This window comes from Alosa sapidissima, chromosome 17, assembly GCF_018492685.1.
Source record: "Alosa sapidissima isolate fAloSap1 chromosome 17, fAloSap1.pri, whole genome shotgun sequence".
In the NCBI taxonomy this organism is placed as follows: domain Eukaryota; kingdom Metazoa; phylum Chordata; class Actinopteri; order Clupeiformes; family Clupeidae; genus Alosa; species Alosa sapidissima.
The window spans coordinates 18,554,270-18,579,765 of record NC_055973.1 but is presented as its reverse complement, the minus strand read 5'-3'; the positions used below and the strand labels follow the sequence as shown (position 1 = coordinate 18,579,765).

General features: G+C 41.0%; 1 protein-coding gene across 5 annotated transcripts in view; it reads left to right on the top strand.

Moving 5' to 3' along the window:
* The window catches only part of LOC121688002 (partitioning defective 3 homolog), a 291,825-nt gene that overhangs the window by 100,878 nt on the left and 165,451 nt on the right, over positions 1 to 25,496 (top strand). For all 5 annotated transcript variants that reach the window (XR_006024477.1, XM_042067282.1, XM_042067284.1 and 2 more), the window contains 2 exons: positions 1,179 to 1,360; positions 7,635 to 7,772. Coding sequence is in view for 4 of the 5 variants with exons in the window: in XM_042067282.1 (XP_041923216.1) it covers positions 1,179 to 1,360; positions 7,635 to 7,772 (320 nt within the window). In the remaining variant the exon portion in view is untranslated. The remainder of the gene's footprint in view (positions 1 to 1,178; positions 1,361 to 7,634; positions 7,773 to 25,496) is intronic.

Genomic DNA, 25,496 nt, shown 5'->3' with positions numbered 1-25,496 from the left:
AAAAATCATTATTGAATTCTGGATGTAATAGAAGAATAACAGTGAAGGGGCCATGACTTGCCCAGGCCTATGAAGTCTGAACAGCCTCTGGCTGCTTGCACACACATGCATACATTCATGCACATGCACACAATCACAAATGCTCTCCTCATTCACTGACTCACTCACTCACTCAGTCTCTCTCTCTCAATCAGTCTCTCTCTCTCTCTTTGTCAATACTTCTAAAAGTTCTAAAACAACATTTCTAAATGAGTGTTCTGTGTGCCACCTTAGAATGCCTACTGGAAAATGGAAAAGCAGGAATTTCCCAAAGCACATATGCTGGCTCTGTACATCAGATGTGGATGAGCCAGTAGGCATATGCTGAGTTGGGTAACTGTTGAAAGACGACAGGTGGTAGTATCAGTATTTGCATAATTATGGATGTACGGAGTGCAGTCATAACAAGCCATAAACACAACCCATATGGCCCTCTTAAGAACCAGAGGTTCTCCAACCACTTGAAATGGCTCCTTTTTGGACAGGTGTTTTTCTCTAAATCTGAATTCCAAACTGGAAGTGTCTTATTGAACTCCCGTTGAGTTGGGGGTTGTGTATTGGCTGGAACAGTAAAGTGGCCTGCTCCTATCTCCATGAACTTGGCTTTACAGCATGCACAGACAGTTTGAAGACGAGCCATGAATAAAAACATGGACAGTATGATGATTATCAGGGGAGAATAGTGACCTGACAAAGACCTTCATAAGCTTTGTTGCAGATGTATGTGGCCCCAGCCTCAGGCACCTGCCCTGAGGTTCAAAGCCATTACAGTGCAGGTCATACATATGGCGCCCCCCCTCCTCCTCCACCACTCCCTCTCTCTATCTGGCCAGCTTGCTCTTTCGACTCGCTGAATCACCTCCAAACACCACTTTGATTTCCTCAGACGTTGTACATCCTGGTGACCGGTGCCTCAGATTTTGTAGATCCTGCTGAGCGCTTCCTTCCTCACGCAACCTCACAGCACAAACACAGGCACCCGCACACCTTCTTGCACACAAAATATGAATTGACATTTGCATAACTATATTCTTCTACCCTCCTCCTTCTCTTCCCTCTGTTTCTCTCACCAGTGCAAATGACCCTCCACTTCTTAAATACTTAATGTCTCTCTCTTTGTGTGTTATGTTCTTCTATAGACATGCCCTTGCACGTGCGCCGTAGCAGTGACCCCGCGCTGGCTGCCCTCACTGAAGCCCAGCTGATACCAGAAGAGCCGTCCAGGAAGAACCCGACGCGCTGGTCCACCACAGCCGGCTTCCTTAAGCCCAGTGCCCACAACACCATCAGTGGAACCGGCACCAACAGCTTGGAGAGAAAGGTCAAGCCCAATGCACTTCTACCAACCTCTCTCAAAATCATGAACTGTAAACAAAATGTGTAAATATTTGGAGTTTGGAGTTTAAACGTAGGATAGGAGATAATTTCTGAAGCATTTTTGCTATATTACCTGAAATTGTCCTTACATCCCATTAGCAACCAATTAATTAAATGCATCACAGGATTGTAAAAAGCCCATTCAATCATCTTAAGAAGGCAGCGACAAATGATCGGTTACTAATCTCTATCGATGGAACTTGCTCACATGCATGCACTCAGCTCATCCACACATTGCTGTGAGTGACTGCAGCCCCCAATGCACAAGGTAACGCTAGCAAGGCATGGTATCAAATGTTTCCATAGTGTAATGGGTAGCTATTTTTTTGGCTAAATATTATATTAAAGGTTAAATCTTATGTGTGGCAAATATAAATGTGTATCCCAAGATGAAAACTTGAGACAAGATGAAGCCTGGCTTACCTGTGTCTCCCCCTTCAACTTTATTTTCAATTTTATTTTTAGTATCAATCATGAGACAAAAGTGTTGTTTTGTGCAATCAAAGTGTACAAGAAAATAGTTTGAAATGTCAGTGTGTTTCAATGAAGTCTGCCCTGGATGAGCTAGTCTCTGGCTGAGTAAGATATCCTTTCACCTGGTAACGTTAGAGATGGGGAATTTGTTGAGAGTGGCAAGGATGGATGGAGTACAACTCAGGAAGTTAAATGCATGTACATTTATGCAGTGGTTGTGGTATTTCTGATATTGGGCAGGTAGTTAATTTCTGTATTGTCCCTCCAATTATATTTGCTTTGTGTAATCTAGAATATAGAGCCTAGTTTTTGTCTTACAGCCTATATAGGCTACTGTAGGCCTAATCCATCTGTCATGTCTAGGTCTATATTCACTTTGAATGGGATGTTTTACAAAATGTGATTCATATAGCTTGTCATATAGCTTCAGTTGTATTTCAAAATCGATCTTTTCTGGCTGCATTTTCTAGGATCTACTATCCTACTTTTAATACAACTATTCGTCTCTTAATCAAGACTTTAATAACTCTTAGTCTTAATTAAGACATTGTTAAGATGTCATTGTGTATTTGCTGTAAATAGAGAAAAGCTGTATCTGAAGCCTAACAGGGAGGTTACACCGGGCACATAACTGAAGTGTTCCATCCTGGCTACACCAGGCGTGATAGCGGCGTGTATGTTTGAAAATAGTCTTCTACAATTATTTTTACTCTCCGCAAACGGAATGCTTCAGTTGAGGACCTGGTGTAACCCGGATGTTATGGTGATAGCATTTGTTACAAAGGTTAGGTCAGCACCTTGGGCTGCAAATTAATCAGAAAACGGCTCTTTTCCCACCCAGCCTCACTGCCCTGGCAAATGTAAAAGAGTGTAGTTAACTCTCTCAAAATGGCTGCCCTCTCATACTGATGGTGAACACCTTGCTGTTTTGATACCACCAATATTCTAAAAATGACTTGATGAGGGAAGGGTGGGATGGGAAGATGGAGTGAGAGGAATGTGACACGGCTACCCTGGATGCGATTAGTGTGTCTCTTTTGCTTATAATCCCATTTAAAAGCACATTTGGTATGTCACTTGGTAAGCTTATAGAATACTTTCATGTTGAAGAGGAAAGAAAAAAAAAAAATACCAGAAAGAGAAAATAAAGCTGTTTCATTTTTTGTGTGTGTGGGGGTGGATGTGAGGTGTGGAGGCTGATGGTAAAATGTCAAGGCCAGACGTGCTGGGGAAAAGCTTTGTTGTTGATCTTGGCAAAGTTCCATGGACAACTGTCTGTCTTGTTTTGATGTGTCTCTGTGTGTTATGATTGAGGAGAGCCATTCCTCACTTGATGCCTGCAATGCTGTTTTTTTACCATGCAATGTGTATCGATATTTAACTGTGACAGAGCATGTAATGAATTGCACCACAATTTCTTTAAAAAAAATCTTTGGTATTTCCTGTGTGAAGCTATTTCCAGTCTATCAGCATCAGATGTGGGATGCATGTTGAGGGTGGTGGACTTTCTGGCTTTTATTTCATTCTCTTAACTTGGCAAGGATCGGCAAGGATCATCAATGATCATAAATAAACTTTTGACTGGTTGAGAGATCACATAGACAAATGCAAGCCCTGCTCACTTCCAGCCTATAGTTTGCCATAGTATTACTCATGATTCCCAGTCAGTTATTTGCCCTCCAATGCAGGATCCGCTAACTGTAGTGCTCTGCAATGAAGGTATGCATTTTTTTTCACAGGCAGTACTCTGTTGGGAATCTTTGATTCATTACTCCCCATGCCATAAAGTCTTCACTTTGCTTTCATTGTCTTTACTGTGTTTGTGTGCCCCTTCTGAGTCAGTGTCATTTAATGGCTTCAGCAGGACCAACAGTAAATATGCACTCATCTGATTTACGGCCTGCCTGGCCCTGTGTTCCACGTTCACTTTTTATCTGCTGTAAAAATTAAGAGGATTCCTTTCCCCCCCCCCGTTTTACTCCCTTCATTTTTTTTTAGTCCACACTGCCACATTGGCAGCTTGTACGGTTATCACCAGACATCTCGCTCTAAGACCTTTCACCTTTCTGCTTTATGACCTCTGTCTGTAGCCCTTCCTCTTCCTCATCTGGCTCCAAGCTTTCTCCCATCTGCAGCCTTTGTCACGGTATATTCTACTTAGGCAAAACATATGGATAAATTTACAGGTGGAGAAAGGGCCCTGTGTGTTGCCGACTCACTGGGGAGGTTTTCATGGGGATAGTCTGTGCTGGGGATGACATGGTGCAATGTTCATAAATATCTTTTCAAGCTGGCTATAGCCATCAGCAAGCTTACTTCATGGACTTTATGAGCCAAGGCCGTCCATGTGAAGCAATAAGCAACCCTGTGGTGTAGGCTATGTGTATTGTGGGGCTACACACTTTCAATAAATCATGCTTTCATTAGTTATGGCTCTAGTTGGTATTTGGTTTCTCTTGTTTGAGAATATTTGTTTGATTGGTGTGAGCTGTAATAGCTGAATGTCCTAACTTTTCAGAACACTTCAACTCTTCCAGAGTTGCACCATATTAGGGAAGAAAAAAATTACCGTGAGACTTAAACTAATAGCCGAGTCCCAAATAGACGCCTGTCTCTTTTAAACGCCTGGCGTGGCTACAGGTTTGGGTTAAAGGCCAGTGGTGTGAATTTGATGTTGCACGTCGTTGCAAGCCGTCGCAAAGCATGCTGACAACAAAACAAAAGGGTTTGCGAACGTAATTCTTTATTCTAAATGTGTACCGCCATGGCGATAAAGAGAAAGAAGCTATGATTTGAAATGTAAGCTGACTGTTGTCAAATTTGCCAAATAAAATATGGGAGAAACGATATGGTTCATGTTGTCTCATGCTGTTTCATTCGTGCTGAAAAGGAGGGAGAATGAAACATTATGCACGTTCCACTTTTGCATAAATAATTCCTGAACGGTTTTGGTCAGGGCTGATAATGCAACTGTAGGCTATTTGACAAAGGACCGATATAGGCTAGGTTGTTAGTGACAAAATATGAGCTTTCAGTGTGATACGATCTCTTTGTAAATTACGTTTGATTAAAACTAGGGCTGTCAAAATAACTCATTAATTTCGATTAATTAATTTGAGAAAAAATAACTGATTAAAAAAAATAACACAGATTAATCGATTCCGTATGACCTTTGACCCTGAGCCGTTGTAGTCAGTAACCATTAGAGTGTAAAATGAAGGAGAGAGAAGAAAATGTGCTGCCTAGATCATTGATTGGAACATTTACTATGGTGTTGATAAAAATAAAGTGTTGATTAAAATAAAGTCCTCTGCAATGTCTGCAGCAAGGAATTTGCATATCACCGGATTTCATCAACTCTAAAGTCGCACATCAATGCAAAGAAATTGTGTTGACATTGACGGGAGTGTTAATTTATTTTCATGGTGTCCCCTAGGTTATATCTGTGGCCTGAAATACCTTGTATGTGAAAAACAACTTCTTCCCGAAGCACTTTTGAATTTATTTCCTCAGCATATTAGGTCATATCATAGATTATTATGGGAATTATTAAAATAATAATAAGAGTTTTAATGTCACTAATGCTGATTATTCAATGATTAATTTGAATTTAAATATTTAAAATATTTTCACAGCAAAAATTATATATGCGATTAATTTAGATTAATCACAGAGTATGTAATTAATTCGATTTTTTTTTTTTTAATCGATTGACAGCCCTAATTAAAACGTGTTTCATCTGTTCTGGCTATCCCCGCTATTTGTATCTTACTGTATCTCACTCACACTAAATTAATGATGATCTGTAATTGTCATCAGATAGCCTAGTCATATAGGTAGACATTCAGTGTGTTTGAAATATTTAAATTGATAATATTTTCCATCTTTGCAGAGGAAAAGTTTTGTGTAAAGGGAATTAAAGGCCTGTCTCATATAGACACCTGTCTCTAATACTAGCCGGTGCAGTTTGGCGATTTGGGGAAATAAAAGCCTGGGCTATTATTTGGAGTTTTACGGTGTTTGAGAGAGGTCAACCTGCTAACTTACACATAAATATGTCTGGCTTTATTATTTTATTGCTAAGCAATTTTTCATAGTTTTATTATTTTTGCCCTTTATCCCACCCATAGCTTTCAAATTTGTGAGAAATGGTGGAAAGTTTTGAAATTGGGCACAGTCATTGCAGACAGGTTCTTGATTGTTCTGACTAAGTTTCGTGTCTACACTTCAAACACTCTAGCGCCACCAGTGGGTCAAAGTTGGAGTAGCATTCATGCACATAACTTTTGAACCATATGTCCAATTTTGAAAACTAAGTGCGGTTGGAGTCTTTGGATTTAGCCGACTTCAAGTTTGTGTTATTAGCTGAATTAAGCACAAATCTGTTTTGGAGAATAACTGTTGATGTGTTTGATGTCATTTACTGTTATTTCTGAGAGACCATGCATATGTTCAGTATACAAAATACGGTAACACTTTATTTTAATGTGTCGCTGTTACAGTGTACTTACCTAATTAGGTACAGTGGTACAACCTGTGTAACAACATGTACTATCAGGTACTATCATTGTACTTGCATAATGTATTTGTGAGTACCTACATATAGTTGTTACATTGTAATACTGAGTGCTTTTACAAAACTTTGCCAATTTGCCTACATTTTCATCAGAGGCAAAGAGCTGACCTGAGACCTGCTGGATGGGGTAAATCGGGTCATGATAGATTTGATATACAAAGCATGCTTAGCTCCAGTCAAGGCCTCATTGTCTTCAGTGTACATGTAACAGCTGTGCTGCTACAAACTTGTTACTCTTTGATACAGTGGAATAAACTGGAACAGGTCTTGTCTTGGAACAGGTCTACTAATTCACATGTACTGTGTGGTGTAACAGCAGACACATTTTAACACATCAATTACAGGATGTATATATGTAGATGTAAGTACTTAACTGGTACACTTTATTTTAATGGGTTTATTCCACTGTATCAAAAGAGTAATAAATGTGTACCAACACAGTTGATACATGTACTACAGTATGTAGGGTAATGGCAGACATGTTCCAAGACACCAATGACACAACATACATGTAATATGTAATTGTAAGTACTTAACTGGTACACTTCATTTTAATGGGTTTATGCCACTGTATCAAAGAGCAATAAGTGTGTACCAACACAGTTAATATATGTACTACGTAGTGAATTAGTAGACCTGTTCCAAGACATCGAAGACATAACATACATGTCATATGTACATGTAAGTAATTAACTGGTACACTTAATAGGTTTATTCCACTGTATCAAAGAGTAACAAGGTTGTAGCAGCACAGCTGTTACATGTACTGAAGACAATGAGGCCTTGACTGGAGCTAAGAATGCTTTGTATATCAAATCTATCATGACCAGATTTACCCCATCCAGCAGGTCTCAGGTCAGCTCTTTGCCTCTGATGAAAATGTAGGCAAATTGGCAAAGTTTTGTAAAAGCACTCAGTATTACAATGTAACAACTATATGTAGGTACCCACAAATACATTATGCAAGTACAATGATAGTACCTGATAGTACATGTTGTTACACAGGTTGTACCACTGTACCTAATTAGGTAGGTACACTGTAACAGCGACACATTAAAATAAAGTGTTACCCAAAATACATGCGTAAAGTATATCAGAATGTAAAAGGTGTTGTTCCGTTGCTTTGTATTGATGAATGTCTCTCCATGGTTACTTCTATATTCCTCAGGGAAAAGGGTTGAACTCCTACCGGAGCCTTCCTCGCGATGCTGCTGCATGGGCCACCCAGTTCCAGAGGGAGAATGCCCGCTCATCGCTCAGTGCCAACCACCCAATGGTCGACCGCTGGCTGGAGCGCCAGGAACAGGTAAGCTTGATGCCGAGACCACACTGTGGTGGACACTGGATAGAAACTGACCTCCTAATCTTATCTAGTAGCAGTTTCACACATGGCTGTGGTACATAACAATTGTGGGTCATACTAGAAGCAAGAAGATTTGAGATCAATGTCAAATGGAGCTGAGCAAACCTCAAATGTCAACTGAGACACAGTCCCTTGAAGTTGTACCTTCCTCTGCTAGTTATGGTACCGGGATCCAATTATCTTAGGGTTTTTTTTTTTTTTTCTTCTTCTCCATGATCTGAAGTGCAGGAACTATATCGTTGTGACCTTGTGTTGTGCAGCTCAACAAGATTTTCATTTGCCCAGTATTTCACACTTCCCTGCTCTTTGTCCCTTTGCCTGGCAATACCTTCCACTGGCCGGTTGTGCGCTGGTGTGGAAGGAGCCTGGAGTGATTTCTTCCTCCACACAGAAAAAAAAAATATAAAATGAAGAAGGAGGGGGAGAAGAGATTGAAATGTTGAGAAATGTGCTTATTAATTTTCAAAATCGATTTGCCAGGAGAAATACAGATCACAGTTTGTTCACCAAGAGTACCTTTTGTCCCCAGTGACAGCGTGGGCAGCTTCAAAAAACTATTCCTTTATTTCGGCCTTTCTTTCAGCCCTCGTTCTTTTGTTTGCACATGCTCAGTGTGAAAGCCAGTGCCCCTGACCAATCATGCTTCAGATCGTGCATCTTCATTAAGGGACTCGTCTTGCATGGGAAAGCCAATCACTTCAGTTCTCTGCAGAGGCTCAAGGGATTGGTTCCCTAGAGACAAACACACACACACACACACGCACAAATTCTCACTCATTCACTTTCTCTCTCTCACTTTCTCTCTCTCTCTCTCTCTCTCTCTTACAGCCATACCGCCCTCACACACACAGTTTGACGGTGTAATGGATTTGGAGTCCAAACATTTTTATGGCTTAGCTTGACCCCTTTCAAGCTGTTACACCTGCAAACACACATGCACACAGGGGTTGCCATACTTCAATTCACAGATCTTATGAGTCTCAATACGTTTTTTGTCTGTATCTTTTCGGCATGTTTGTTCAGTACTTCAAGGTACGATTGGTTATTGATGTATACCAAAACAATGTCACAAATGTTACGATGCAAACAGATGAAATAGAAGTTGCATTAAGTCAAGTCAAAGTGGTTTATTCCAGTGTAAAATGATAGAAAAGTTCACAAAAATTCACAAAGGTGCAACCTATACCTGCTCTCGGCATATTCTCTGGAGTTCTCTCTCCTTCGTCCTGTCTGGGTGAACTACTTCGTCCTGTCTCAATGAACTCACTAAAAGTTAGCAACTCATTATATGCTGGTCTCAATGCAAATTAATCTGGCTTCTACCCAGATAGCCTTTTGTCCTATGTATATGATAATTCAGTTAACCTCACACCTTTGGCTGGGATGGTTTTCAATGGCTTACCCCCAAATAAAACCCATTCTATGATCGTTGATGTTTCACACCCCACCTGGCCAAACCACCCACCTCGCCAAACCATCTGGCCTGCCAAAACTTTATCTTGGTTGGAGGAATTATATCACTCATACAATTCGGCAGGATTAATTTCTTACAGTGTGTTAAAGGTATGTAGGTGTTCCTTTGATACCAGTGCAGCAGATAAAAATACCTCATCATGCCCCGATTAAGATATCACACTGCCACAATCTGCAGGAGCTGTGATGATGATAATGAGCATATACACTTAGGCACACACACACCTGCAACATACACACAGTTAAAAAACGGCTCTTTGCTCATGTGACCTTGGTTATGTTCCTTACCTCTTAAAGTTATTGCTCAAATAAAGTCTTGATGATGGACAGTTATCCTAGGCTGTGCACAACATAATGAGGACACAAGTCCAAACACACTCAATATACAGGCGATATGTATGTCACATGATATAACCTACTCTATATAATTCTGATTCTTTTTTCATTAATGATTGATCATTGAATCACTTATTCTTAGTCCCCATTTTCATTTCATGGAAGGGCAAAGTTTGAATAGTTTTTCAAAACCAAAAAAGTTCTTTCACATGCCGAAGCCCTCTCGCTGAACTCTCCCTGTGTTCCTTGATGGAGATGTGACAGGTAGCAGTGGTCCCGTGCCTTTAGCGTGGTTAACTGGTAAATGGGTTGGGTGAAGTGCCATTTTTGTCGCAGGGGCAGACTTGTACTCGCACCTCTTTAGTGCTTCTGTGTGATGCATTTTTAATCCCTTCCAACCACTCTGAGTATGAATTAGAAATGGCGCTGCCTGGTTGCTCTAGAGATGGAACATTCTCTCCCATTTCTTTCTTCTGAATGGTTAGGTTCATGGTCAAGTTGATCAAGCACGCCATTGTGTTTTTCTTGCACTCATTCTCTCTCTTTCTCTCTCTCTCTCGCTCTCTATATTTTTCATCTCTCAGTCATTCTAATTCAGATAAATTACATCCAGTTCAAATCAATTCATTTAATTTTAGTTCAGTTCCAATTGAATTCAGTAAGCTTTTTTGGCATGAGAAGAAACCTATAGTTTATGATGCATGGACAGCTTATCTCTCTCTCACTCTCTCACTCACTCTCGGTAATTTCAAAGTGCATGATGGTACACACATATCTGCAAGGGAACACATATCTGCTAGGGTTTTACCAGAATTGCTAGTTTCAGATGTGCACTCTTACACTATGGTAAAAGAACGTCTAATGTATGTAGGACACTTTCCAAAGCATGTTCATTTATGGGGGTATCCTAGAATATATGTGTTCTGAGACAATCATAGCAACAAAATCTGACATTGTGATGACAAATTAACTAGTGATTTTGTAAAAAAGTGATTTTATTTCAGGATCATATCACATCTGTCATCTGAAAGACCTGGCCTAGCAGCAAGTGGAAAACTGTTATATATTCTAAAAACTGGCAACACCTTTCACTTTCATGATTTTAATCCAAAGTGACATCTTGCACTGCATCAAGGTAGCTGACAATTGTTCTGCTCAGGTCTCAGTGAAGTCTAACGCACCCATTAACTCACCCGTTTGCCAGTTCCCCTTCATCAAAGTGGCACTCTAAAGACTTCTATTTATTGACCCATAAATGTCAGATTGAATGATTGTTAGCCTTTTGATAAACGCTTGTCATTAAACTCGATCCCACGTTATGATAAAATCTAACATCCTTCACCAGACCTATACACAGTTCTGTCAACAAGTCACAGGAAGGTCCCTGTGGATCTCCATGGTGACCAAGGAGATTTAGCGAACTTCATGAATTGGTCAATAATCCTTATGTGGTGTTGCCAAACAGGATGACTATCACTAGTAGCAATTTTTGCAGAAGTTTTTTTTAACCAACTAGTTCGTTGGAGCAAGTATTGCATCAGTAGGTAGCTCAGAAAAAGGAAGAAAAGACACTTTGATCAAGCAGGGTGCCTTTTCTGTGCTTTGTAGATAAACTGAGCACCTTGTCTCTGCTGTCTGTCTAATTCCTGGTAAATGAAAAGAGAATGCTTACCTCTGTGAGCTCAGTATCTTTTTGTCAGAAGTTCTTGAAGTGGTAGAAGAAAAGGAAAGAGAAGAGGGAAAAGGTGTTCCGGCGTTTTCAATGGTTAAAAGGTTGATGCCTGAAAGTAAGGGGAAGAAACAAGAACGATGCAAAGCTAATTTCACTAGAGGTGCAAGTACGAGCAAAGGTAAATGATTAATTTGCTCCCTCTGTTCGATTTGCATTGATGATCATCTTTGTTTAGTATTATGCATTAGTATTATGCAGGTAAGGTTTGGAGCTACATCACTGGGAAATAGGAGGTCCACTGGTCAAACTGACCTTAAGTTTTAAGACACTTGTGAGGAGTGTGTGTGTGTGTGTGTGTGTACAGTATGTATGTGTGTGTGTGTTTATGTGTGTGTGTGTGTGTGTGTGTGTTTATGTGTGTGTGTGTGTGTGTGTGTGTGTGTGTGTGTGTGTACAGTATGTGTGTGTGTGTACAGTATGTGTGTGTGTGTGTTTATGTGTGTGTGCCTTTGGCATGCCCCTGGCATATTTTGCCTAGTGAAATGGAAAGGGCTGAAGTAGCTAAAAATCGTAATCACTGTTTCAGTGGACCTCGGTGCAGGTGACCTTTCTTTTCTTTGCTGCATTTTGTTGTTTGCGTTTGATGTTCTTCCCTCCCTCTTTTTCACACAACATCAACTGTTCCACTGTTCTGAAATCTATATTTTCTGTCTGAAGAGACTTCACCTATAATAACACATAAGAAAGTGAGTGACAGAGAAAAGAAAGCATTATATAGATGTATGTAAACCATGGAGTGTTTCTTTATTTGTAAATGAAGAACAGTCTGTACTTGCACTCTTGTCTTCACTTGTCTTTTGTGCCTTTCTCCCAGGCTTCTTATTTGCCCTCCCGGTGCCTCTTTAAAACACACACACACACACGCACACACACACACACACACACACACACACACACACACACACACACACACACACACACACACACACACACACACACAAATGTACACACACACATACACACACACACACACACACGCACGCACGCACGCAGGCACACACAAAACACACAAGAAACACACAAATGTGCACACACACACACACACACATTGATACGGAAATACACAGCAATTCCTCACTCATATTCTTTCCCTTGTGCCATAAAAAAATAGACCTGGCCAGTAGGTGCTGCTGTGTGTACACTGTTGAGCCTGGATTCAGTTGAAAGGTTATTCTGGTGCCCTACTGTGTGTGTGCGTGTGCGTGTGTGCGCACGCTTGTGTGTGTTTTGTGTGCATCTTTGTCCACAAGTCTGTGTGTGTCCTCTCCATGGTATGATTATTCACAGTGTAAATGGCAGTGCACTAGGGGCCAGGCCTTGCTCCCTACCTCTCCCTCTCACTTTATCTCCTTTTCTTTTCTCTCTCTCCTCTCTCTCTCTCTCTCTCTTTTGATTGCTCATAAACAAAAATAATTGAAAAACAAAGAAAAAAATTACTGTAACTGTGCAAATGTCTGTCTATATATATATATATATATATATATATATATATATATATATATATATGAAGGTAACCGGGCCGAAGTTTGTTGTTCTGGAAGTCTGACGTATTCAGTGTGAAGGGGAGAGGTGAGAGCACAGTACCCAGCCGTGCTCCTGTGCCGATAGCTCTCTCCCCCTAGTCGCCCAAACTGTGGTCTGTCCATCATGTGGTCATTAATTCAGAAGATTGTGGTGGTGTGTGTAAAATAATAATACAAAAAAAACAAAAAAAACACAGAAGAGAAAAACTGCTGATTTTGATGATATATGGTCATGCAAATGACAGACACACCAGTTAGAAAGCTTGTATATGTGTTTGCTGGGTTGTCAGTTCTTTTGCATGGATTTTTGCATCTTTTAGGGAGCTACCGTACTAGGTTTAGACTACAACTCCTGAAGCCATAATAGGACATAAAAGGGCATACAGGACATGATCTGTGTAGCTGTGATGGTGAGTGAGACATTTACTGTTGTGCTTTACAATTTTCCATTTCTGTCTATATTTGTCTCTCTCTCTCTCTCTCTCTCTCTCTCTCTCTCTGTCTCTCTTTCTGTCTCTATGTGTACAGAATTGTGCATGTCTGTTGTGTGTATCTGTATGTCTGTCTGTGTGCTTCTGTGTATGTGTGTGTGGTCAGCACTTGCTCTTCTCCTTTCCCCTTTTACCATAGCGTCAATTCAGCCCTGTTTCCACCTCCCTCCACCCTCACTCCCCTTGCACCTGTCAGATGAGTGTTCTTTCGTTCAAGGAGCAGCAGGGCTCTGCTGTGAGGACCACGCAGTGAGCTGGAACAGTTCTAGTCCATTAACCAGAGCTGGAGTGGCCTGCTCACGCTCCCCTCGCTACTGCCTGGGCCTAGTGGAGAAGACAGGAGGGAAGGGAGGAATTTAAGTTGATACCAAATGTTTAAAACTGTACACCTTAGCAATACCTAATGGAGAGTGCCTGTGTGTTTGGATCTAAAAAGATGTCCGATGGAAAATATGCTAAATTAATTAATTCATTTATAGTGTATTTAATAGGCTTACATTGCACAACATATAGTATATGTTACCAAGACAACTTAATACAAACTTGTAAAAGGTTTGCTTTTTATTTCAACTTTATACAAGCAGCAGAGTACTTTCATTCTATGAAGTCACCCTGCAAGTAAACAGGAATGATTGGAGTACTGTAGGAATTAATGCAGTTGCATTGCAACAACGTTAATTTATTCAGCATAATTTTTAAGTTATTTTTTTGACTATTTTAGACTATTTTAGTGGGGAAATCCATATCACAGCCACCCATCTAAAATGTTCAGTAAGGGTCTGTACCCACCCTCATACAAACCTGCAGGGCAGTTCATCATAGCTGTTACTAATCTATTACCAGGACTGTGGGAAGGGGCTGTGATCGCACAGCAATTAGCTTATACAAACAGCGATATCATGCCTGTTTTTAAACTCACATAAGTCTGCCCACAATTATAGGCCTATTTAAACTTATGTCTAGTAGATTTTCTGAATGCCCGCATTTTGGAATATCAACTAACATTTTGTCCAGTCAAAAAAAATCTATCGTAACCTCTGCAGCACTGACTCTAGATCATGTAACATTAATGTTATGAATTTCAGGGATATTTTATGATATGCTTGTTGATCTTTGTTGACCAGTGACAAATGGATTCTGGGTCTAGTTCCTCAGCTTCTCTTACAGTTCTCTTACACCTCTGGCTCTTCACCATCTCTGTGGCAATCTCACAGTGCCGACTGTCCAGTCACAACAGTCAAGTCTGAAGTCTAACATTCCCTCCTCTTATTGTTCTTATTGAATATGTGGATGATGTTAGATAATCTCTCAAGCACACTATCCCTGTCTTTGTCATGATCACAAGTCCACACACCACTTGACTGCTGTGTGTTGCATTAGTCTTATTGTCATCTCTTATCATTGGTTTGTGGCACTCCCTCATTCATGCAGTCTCTCTCTCTTCCTGTTTCTCCTTCATGATGTGGTTGAAGAAGTGACCCTAGGTTAGAAGCATAGAGGAGCATGTACACACACATGCACACACATGCACAACACACACACTCACACTCACACTCACACACACACACACACACACACACACACACACACACACACACACACACACACACACACACACACACACACACACACACACTCACACATGCACAACACACACACTCACACTCACACTCACACTCATACTCACACACACACACACACACACACACACACACACACACACACACACACACACAGAGAGAGAGAGAGACTTTTTTCTATGTTTGTGTGTCCATCTGTTTTTTTAGCAAATCTAGAAGGCGGATTTGGTTTAATAGAAGGACTTTCATTTGGTTTGTCATACTGGCAAAACAATCAAAGGAGTCTTAGACAATGGAGGCAGAGCAGAAGAGAAAGTGTTCTTAGATCTTTCCTGCACACATTTTTGCTGCTTTGGCCTCTCAGCCATTCCCGGAAGCAGAAATGATTCTTGCAGCTCTCTGGTTTTCCTTTTTCCAAGCCAAGACAACAGCACAGCCAGTCGTGAGCCACCTCCCTTATCTCGTTTGCACAGGAGAATGAACGACCATGTTGCTTGTTTCTTGCAGACATTAATTTCACAGTCAAGCATGGCTTAATTTTGGCAGCTCTTAACAAGACTGGGAAAGAAAAGAGTGTTTGTGTGAGTGTGTCTGTTTTTTGTGAGAGAGATGTATGTAGAAGATGGACAGAGAAAGAGAACTTTCTCTAGTTTTAGGCTAATGCTAATGCTTTCTTTAGCATTTGTTTACCATCATGTCATCAATAGTCAGTGGGGTCTTTTCTAAATGCTCTCTTCTCCTGTTCACCGGGAATAGTTAAGCATACATTGTTAAACAATGATTGTATGTCATAGAGATGCTTTTAGAAACATCTCAAGTCAACACGTTTATTTTTTCGTTCGACTCTGAAGAAGACGCTGGGCGTCAAAATGTATAGTATAAGTATATATACTCTTTTGATCCCGTGAGGGAAATTTGGTCTCTGCATTTATCCCAATCCGTGAATTAGTGAAACACACACAGCACACAGTGTACACACAGTGTACACACAGTGAGGTGAAACACACACTAATCCCGGCGCAGTGAGCTGCCTACATCAACAGCGGCGCTCGGGGGTTGATGCAGGCAGGTGCATCAAGGGGTTAGGTGCCTTGCTCAAGGGCACTTCAGCCGTGCCTACTGGTCGGGGTTCGAACCGGCAACCCTCCGGTTACAGGTCCGAAGTGCTAACCAGTAGGCCACAGCTACCCCAAATGTTAGTCGGTTTGCACTAGGCTAATGAAAGATGATGGGCGTCAAAATGTCAGTCGGTTTGCACTAGGCTAATAAAAATCACTTAAAGCGTTGTGTGCTCCGGTCCTGCTCCTTGGTTTTAGTTAGACCTTGGGTCTCCTCTTTTGACATTTATTTTTTCCTTTTTGTTCTTCACCTGTTCCCCATCAGCTCGCTTCTTTCCAGGCTGTCTTTCTGGCAGGCTCTCCTCCTCCAGTGGGGTCTCTCAGAAGGCAACCAACCAAGTGCATTATCCACAGCTAATCGTCCTCTGTGCTGCTTTGAGGATCATCCAGCCTTACGTTTCCCGGTGTCCTTTCTCACACTGAAATACTCAGCCACTGAAGAATCTTCAAAACAGACACAAGTCACTTTTTTGTCTGCCCTCTTCATCTTCATGTGTCTCTGAGTTGTCTGTTGTGTCATCCACCTCTTCATCTGATGAACTCACTTCTGGACTATTCCCATTACTGGACTAGTTACATTTCATATGCATGTGTATTTCTTTTTTTCCCCTCTCCATAGATTACGAACGAGTTAAAGCCTGATTAGAATTAGGGAGTGTGTGCTTTCCTTCATTTGCTTATTCGCTCTGTGGAGTGAGAAATCATTCTCTCGATGAGAATAATTGAACACGGGCAGAGGTACCAGCTCATTACCCACAAATCATAGGGAGCATGGGCACCTCAGCCTTAGACTGTAATGACTTCTGGGAATAAGAGGACCAGGAGTACTGAGAACCTAAAGTGTGCTGAAGACACCTCCAGCCCCAGTGAACGCAAATGACGGGCAAATGATGTTATCATGATGCCAAAAACGACATTAAGACAGCATAATTTCCAAAGCATTCACATCTAAGTTTTAGCAATGATTTAAGAAGATCTATGTGAAACTTTACAAAAGCCTCATTGCTGAAAGACTGACCATGCTTTAGAGTAGTAACCATTTAACACTGTTCCTTTTATTTTGCCTTTCTGAAAGGAACTTACTTGTTGAATGTGCTGCTTTAATTCGGCTTGTCGCTTTTCTCAGCCTTGAGTTATGTCTCTCTTCACTCACTCTGCAAGTGCTCTCTCTCCCTAAGTGATCCACACCTGGATGCAATTAAGCATTCACAATGGGATAAGAGGGCATAGATTGCTGGGCTCAAATGGAGTAGAACATGGAACACAAATATATGGAAGCTAATAACTTTGTATTCTTCTGCATCTATTAGTCTAAAGCGCTTACAGGCACCCAACCAGGCGGAAGATGGCCCTTCTCTGATTGACACCATCTGATTTCCCAGACCTTTGAATTATTCATTTCTATTTATTTGATTTTTTTTTTCACCTTTCCCCACCTACTGTGTAGCCTACTGCTTCCTCTTTTATACAACACCCTATTTTCTCTCTCCCTCATTTAACACACACACACACACACACACACTCTCTCTCTCTCTCTCTCTCTCTCTCTCTTACTGCTAAGGCATAATCAGTGATGGTTATTCACATTGTGGAACATGGTCTAAGATGTTCTAAGGAGGTAAAGCAGAAATCTAGGCAAATGTTTTGAGGTTGATAGTCTTTACTTCTGTTTTAGTTGCAGGCAAACCCTGGCACAACTTTGAATGTTCATTACACACTCTCCTCTTATTTTCAGAAGTTCACAGAGAGCTTCATAGAGTAGAGACTGCTCTAAACAGGTTTTCCTAATGCTATTTTGAAAGGGACTTTTTTACAGAGTCAAGTTACTTTACTTTAGTCAAGTCATGTTACTTATTTCTTGTGAAGGCATGCATATGTACATGTGTGGTTCTCCCAGGTAAGAAGCATGGGTTCTGTTGCCATTTGAGTACACACAAGAACACAGTGGATACCTTCTGACTTAAGGGGGTTGTGTGCTCCTCTCCTGTGACCTAGTTTGAATTTCATGAGCAGTCATTTGGCAGCACCTTTGCATCGATGGATGGCAAAGGCAACCGTTGGAGGTCTTGGTTGACTGCCCTGGTGAACCTGACTGATGTCCATGTCTGATGGTTCTAAAAATAGGTGACGTGCATAATCTGACAGTGTATCACTGACCTTTGTATGGAAAAGGAAGAGGCGCAATGAGACATGTTTATTCTACAAGACCATGAAAAAAGACCAGAGTACTCTCTGAGCAGAATTACAAAATCGAGCAGCCTTTTCCTTTCTTTGTTTTCGGCCTAAAGTGGGTTTTACTGTTATGTTTCCTCTAGAGTGTTTCTGTTGTGTGGTGCTGAGTGCAGTGCTCGGTGAGGTCTGGGATGTGTAATTGAAATGGTTCCTAGTCTCGCAGCAGATAAACACCCTTCGGATGTGGGTGTGGAATGATGGTGATGATATTTGCAGTGGCCCTACGATAGGATATTTAATGTAAAATGAAGACGGAGTTTGTTAACAAGTTTGATTTTCTTGTTCTGGACCTTTTGAAAACGTATTTTTTGTCTCAAAGAAAGAAGTGAGTTTATGCCTTGCATTTCTATATCTATATTGATCAAAGTTGCATGCAAATTTGGACTGGTGGAACACAAAAGCTCTGTTTATGCTTGAACAAAAGCATATGCCAAATGCCTTAAACTTAAATGTAAACACTACACAATACATGTGATGCACTTCTGATGTGGTTCTCCTGCATTGCATAGATAACTGTCTCTCCAGTGTCTTGCTAAATGGAAAAAAAAGTTTGGGACATTGGACATTATCCAATCTGTATCACATCCATATGTGTTACTTAATCAAATGTGAATCGGCTAAATGTTCATGCAACTGCTTTGTAACCTAGGCCATTACAAGACACATTCATACAGATAATGTTACCCAAAAGAACAGAAGAGCAGTTTTCCTTTTTTACATTTGAATTAATTATGTCTTGGATGTTATTTTTGTTGTGGGTGCATGGTATGATCAAGTAGCCCCAGATGTTCATTTCATTACAATTCTCCCCACACTCACTGGGTCCAAGACCGGAGACATAAGCCTCTAAATACTTCTTCTCAGTCTTGTATTTGAAACAAACGCACACGGTTGAAAGGTGCTTCTGGGAAATAAAGCCATAGAACTCGGCACAGCAAACAATGGCTAATCTGAGAAAGGCCAGTGCATGCTTTGTAATGAGCCGTCAGAGAGCTGCTGCTTCATAGTCCTGTTCAATAATTCATGGCTGAATGTGAAGTGTCTACCTCCTGAAACACCTCATTTAGCGACAATGATGAGATGGAGTTTTTTGTCGCTTCTGTAGTGTGTTAATTACTGACTGAGGAGGTGACGCTGGAGCCAATGCCCACACCTTTATTTTCCACCTTTGCTCTTTCTGCCAATTTATTTGGCTATAAACATTTTCTTATTTTCTTCGTAAAGGACATTCTGTTCATTGTTTCTCCAGCTGATTCATGTGTTTTCATGCTTTTAGGATGGATGGTTGACTGCTACATAGAAACAAAGACGTTGCAAATGTATGTGTGTGTATTTAAGGGAAATTTATGGTTGTCAATACATGTATTTCAAATTTATGTAATCTGTGAGCATTGCTAATATGATTCAGCATGTGTTACACTGAGATTAAACATCGCTTTTATGAGCGTTTAAAGGGTTGCTTTGAGAATATAGAACACTTTGAGGATAATTACAATTTGGGAATGTTTGTATTTCAGTTTGGTGATATTGTGGTGTTGTGTACAATTCACTTCAAGGCCAAAGCAGGTCAACCTCAGTTGGCTTTTATGTCCCTTCTGTGTAAAAAAAGATTTGTAATCCGTTTAATTCTAGTTGCTTTTAGGTTGAAAGGATGTCTAAAAACGTCTTACCATCTGCTGTCATTGATTAACAAAAAAGAAACAAATGTTTGCCTCAATATTTCATCATCTGCATCCCTGTTTGGTTTTGCATCTTATATCATTATTTTCAGCAAAAACAAATGGTTTTGTTTCTTTTAGTAATCATGAATATAATCAATGACCTTCATCCTGACACAAAGATAGATTAATAGTGCCATATGGCGTGAAGACAATGGTCCTCCCTATCCATTACCTATAAATGAAGATTTATCTGTGAGAACCAGCATGCAGCCCCATCGTGCCTTTGTTCAAGACCTACATTACACTCCACAAAAGCCCCAGACTCACAGAGGTACTCGGACTTAAAAGTTAGAAATTGAGCAGGGTTTTAGTAAAGGAAAGATCAGCAAAACTAACTCCTGAAAAAAAAATGGAATGTGCTAACTCTCACTTGTGACAGCACCTTGTTTTGCAATCTGAATATTATTTTTTCTCAGAGGACAATGTGTTTGTTTTTCTGTATGATTTCTCTCTATTTGTTTTCAGTTTTTCTGTTTTTCCATCAGTAGAAAACAGAATACTTTTGCAAACAATATGGATTCTGTTTTCCGTGACCCCACCCCACACCACTTGTTTAAGGACCGTGTAGTAGTGGCCTTAGACAAAGGCATGATTGTGGGAAACTAATTGTCAATAATTTATACTCTTTTAAACCCTTGGGTTTCCATGAAAGAACATTCTAAGTCCTGTCTGTGGTTATTGATGAGCACCGAGCCTTTTTAGACCAGGCATGCTCCACATTTTGTTATTGACTCTATGATTGATTTAAACCCTCATAATTAGCTGGCCTAATTTAATTAAAGTGCAATTTAACGATACAGCAGCCCTACCAAACCGTGCTTTGTCATTGATAGATATGCCTTGCCTGATATGAAATCGTAGCTGACAGATGATGTATTCTGCACAGATGCAATTCATTGACCAAGAGGGATAAAGGACTCCTAGGCCCTGAGATGCCAACCTTTTTTTTTTACTTTGCTCTACTCCATTTCTGCAGATGTAACCCATGCATATATCTGACACATATCTAATTTACTTAATGGCACAAGCAACCTGTTTAAATTTAATTTTATTCAAGTAATATGCATTGTACTGAAACTTTTATACGTCTACATCAGCCGTGCCCTTAAGAATATCATAGTTTAAAGTTTCATGTCTGCTGAGTAAGGGAATACAATCAGATCTAGTCCACACATCAATAACAGGAAATGGTATTGCTGTTTCAGCCCTTAAACAATATACTTTTGTGTATGGGTAGCCCTTCTTGTATAGCTTTACAGTATAGCGCAACAGCATGCATATAAGTGAGGGAACTAGCAGCCTGCATCAGTAGGTTGATGTTAAAGATTAGTCTCAATCTTATCCACACAAATATTCATATTTCAGAAAATATTTTCTCTACTCACAAATCTGACGAGTTGGGGATTATTTTGTCCAAGCAGTCCAGCCTTTTAGCTGCTAGATAACATAAAGTATTCACTTGCTATTCTGTGAGATGCAAGTGAACTGTAAGGTTTATATATAAGATTTTATTTATAACAAGCTAAAAATATGAAACGATGTCTTTGAGGGAAGGGGAATGCTGGTACGGTGGGAAATAACTCTTGAGGTTGTTGTCAGGTTGGTCATAACTCCAGGGTGGTTTGGTCTGGGCTGAGTGAGGAAGAACTGTACACTGGGAAAGATTCAATATCTCAACAATACAGTTTTGATTTTGGAGTGTATACAGGGCTAGCATTTTGTTACCTGTTTTCACAGTCAGGGCATGTGCACAGTACATTAGGGCAGGGGACAAACAGACACATGCTATACTTATTGCCGCGCAATTGTTGTTTGTTAGTGTGAGCCTGGAGCCAAACTGAGGCATGGTGACCATGAAGACTTCTAAGTCATAATGATCCCCTCAATGACACATGGCTCAGTGGCACTTGTCCACAAATTATGTGTTAATATTTCTAATAGAAATAAATTAATATTGCATTACTGTATGAAATGTGAATTGCGCACAACAGATTATGCTCTATAGCACCCCTCATTGTTTTCCATAACCAATCAAGCTGGATTGTGTTTGAGACCTTAAATTGCATTAGCTGGGCAATCTTGGCCTTTGCTAATGACTTTGACTGAGTGCAGTGCCCCCTGTCTCCAAACATCCGTTCGCCAACATAAATGCAAATAACTGTCTAGGGCGAAAAGGCAAAGACCAAAATGAAACGCTGACTGAGCTGTGATACATGAACTGCTCTAAGAGGGTAGTTTTAATGGTGGATTCAAATGACCTGGCCGGGAGGGAAGGGGTTTTTAGGGAGAGACGCCACCAGTCAACTCCAATTGAATCAGCCAGTCACTTACAGGACTTAATTGGGGTAATGGCGGTTTGCTGCAAGGGACAGGAGCTCCATTATTGCTCTTTGTGGAACCTTAGTATCCTCCTCCTCAGGCCTCCACTGGCTATTCATTGGGCTGTGAGTGACCATGCCAGACCTTGCATCATCACACCAGCCACTTCCTCTTTGGAAATAGCCCTTATACTTTGGCATATTGTTGGCCTGATGCTTTGATATCAGGCCAAATTGTATGCTGTCAACTTGCAATGAAGCTATTATCTCAATGAGGTCGATTTTATTTATTTTTTCTGTTCTCAATGCACTCATTTTTTGTATGTCTCAGAATAACTTTTTGGTTTGTATGCGTGTGTGTGTGTGTGTGTGTGTGTGTGTGTGTGTGTGTACGTGTACGTGTACGTGTACGTGTACATGCACATGCACATGTTCGTTGCGGTATTATATGTGTTGCATGAATATCTTAGTCTCAGCGGCCTTGACATTTTGCCACTTCATATATCTGTGGTCCCATCTGGCAACAGATGTCTACTTGCCAATAATTAGATTAGGCACAGCCAGACATAGACCTGTAAGTCTGAGATGGATCCTTTTATGGACAAATGAGGTTTGACGTGGTGAGGTTGTCCTCTGTTGGTTTTCTGAGATCTTCATTTAGAATGGGCTCTGAATAAGTGTAGTATATCAACAAGTATTGTGCTAGTAGTGTATTCTCTTAAGGGCTGCTGGACTAAGGGCATGTCTGTGGCATTCTGTATATTGTTGGGCATTGTATATAACAGAAAATAATATGTCCAAAGCTGTATCATATCTGTATTACATGCTCTGTGCTTTCAGCTGTTATTCATTGGTTTATCGGTTTATTGGGGGGGGGGGGGGGGGGGGGGGGTAGTTGTGACAGACATATAATGTCCTCCATTTTGTATGTATATGTTTGTATGAGTACCCTCTGACCTTTTGAGTGGCTGAATCCCTTGGACAGTCCTCCCTGAGCTGAACTGGGTGAGTGTGTGTATGTGTCATACATTTGAGGTCCATCTCATTACACTTGCATAAAGCACCCTCAAGCATGGCTGTGGCACCAGGGGAAGGGAGCTACTTTACTGTGACCGTTGCCTGGCAGTGAACCAGCGGCTGTTAAAATGGGCCGCTCTCCTTCTCTCTGTATCCAGCCCAATAATCCCTCTTCTGCGCAGCCCATAGAAGCGGTGCCTTCACTGCTCTCTTTTATAAGCCTTCCGTCCAGACTGCTGCCAACTCCTAATGCCTACCTCAATAAACTAATGCATTCGGCAACCTCAAGGGCCAGACTCATAACCTCATCATTCCTGGCAGGGCCTCGGAGGTGACTGGCCTTGACCCAGCCATCTCTGTTGGACTCTGGTGGCTAGTTCTGCCATAGCGATTCCAGCTGAAGGACATTGGACTCGTCATCTGACAGGTGCATTGAGGAAGGGTGTAGCCCACCCTCAAGGGAGAACCAGCCAGTGATGCTGTCCATCATGGCACCCAGAGGTGGCTTTTCTCCGCCATCTGTGACACCCAGAGCTGATGACCGACCAACCGGGGTCGGCAGGAACAACAGGCGTCTGTGGTCTAGTGTGAGAAGCGAGACTGAAAGGACAGACAAAAGGGAGAGGGTGGAGGGGCTGAAATCAGTATGACAGACAGGAAGATAGGGAAAATCACTGACACTGATTATGTCTGAATGGTGAATTCCTTCTCTCTCTTTTTTTTTAACCTTTATCTATCCATTATACCTCCTGCTGAGCATCTGCACTGGGCTTTTAAAGAGCATCCTTCTCTTATCCTCTCTTCCTTTCTCCACTTCTCATTCTCTCTCATAGTGTCTAATCTCTCAGAAATCATGTCCTTCTCTGACTGTCAGCTAGTGAAGACAGCTGTGCTCTGTGCTGTGTAGAGATACTCAGGAAAGCCGTAGCATTCATGTCAGACTGTATTGTCACTCAGGGAACAAAACAAGCAGGGTACTGGACTGCAGTCACTGTTAGCAACGTTCTTTGAAGTTAATTACTTGTCAGTGTCAGTAACGATAAATGTGAATCATCCTGAACTTTTTTTCCCCCCAGCATGTGTTGTCAAAGGTAGCCTTTTCCTTCTTTCATCACATTCTGGATTATGTAAATAGTGCCAAAATAGTACTAATCCATCTTTTGAAAAAGTCTAGCCTTTCAATGAGTAGTTGCTTCCCTTTGCCATTCTGCTCTGTTGGATTCCACAACATCTCCTTTTAGCTCTCTTACCTGTCGTTGTTTACCTACAGCCATGTGTTGATGCAGGAAAATGTGTCCTCTAAGCCCACAGCCTGTTCCGGTGACTTTATACATGAGTAAATAAATATGAGAGGCTCACTGGTGCATGATGTGTATTTCTAACAGATGGACTAGTGGAAGTCTGTCTTTCTCTCTCTCTCTCTCTGTCTCTCTCTTTCTCTGTCTGTCTCTCTTTCTCTCTCATACTCTCATACTCTCTCACACACACACACACACACACACACATAGACTAGACTCACTATATAACTCATTGAGAGAGCAGCTATGTATATGATGAAATTGCCATAACTAAGTCTGATGTCTTCTCAAGATGGGGAAAATAGCCATAGCCTCGCTTGCCCCCTCACATGTATGCACACAGACACACACACACACACAGACACACACACACACACACACACACACACAGTGCTTTCTGCTTGGAAAAAAAGGGGAATGCATTTCCATGTGAAGGTGCAGAGAGCTTATTTAGATGTGCTTGACATTTGAATGGAAATGGGAATGGTAAAAGGTGATGAAAAGCTGCATATTAATCATAGTGACTAACAAACTGTTTCAGACTTCTAGACAACCTCCTGCCATTGGAGGCGTGTTGGAGTGTTATGTTTAGAGGCACGAGAGACACATACACATACTTAAGAGAGTTGCTAAATGAATGATTAATACTATTTGCAGTGCAATCCAAATGCCCTCAATTAACTTCACTATTTAACTGTGACCTGCCAATATTGCAAACTGCCACAGTTGCAGCTGAAAATGTGGCTGAATTTCCCAAAATTGCCCCATCTTGTACTTGGTATCTGATAGAGGAAGGACAAAGAAAAGATTACATGCAGACCCAGACCC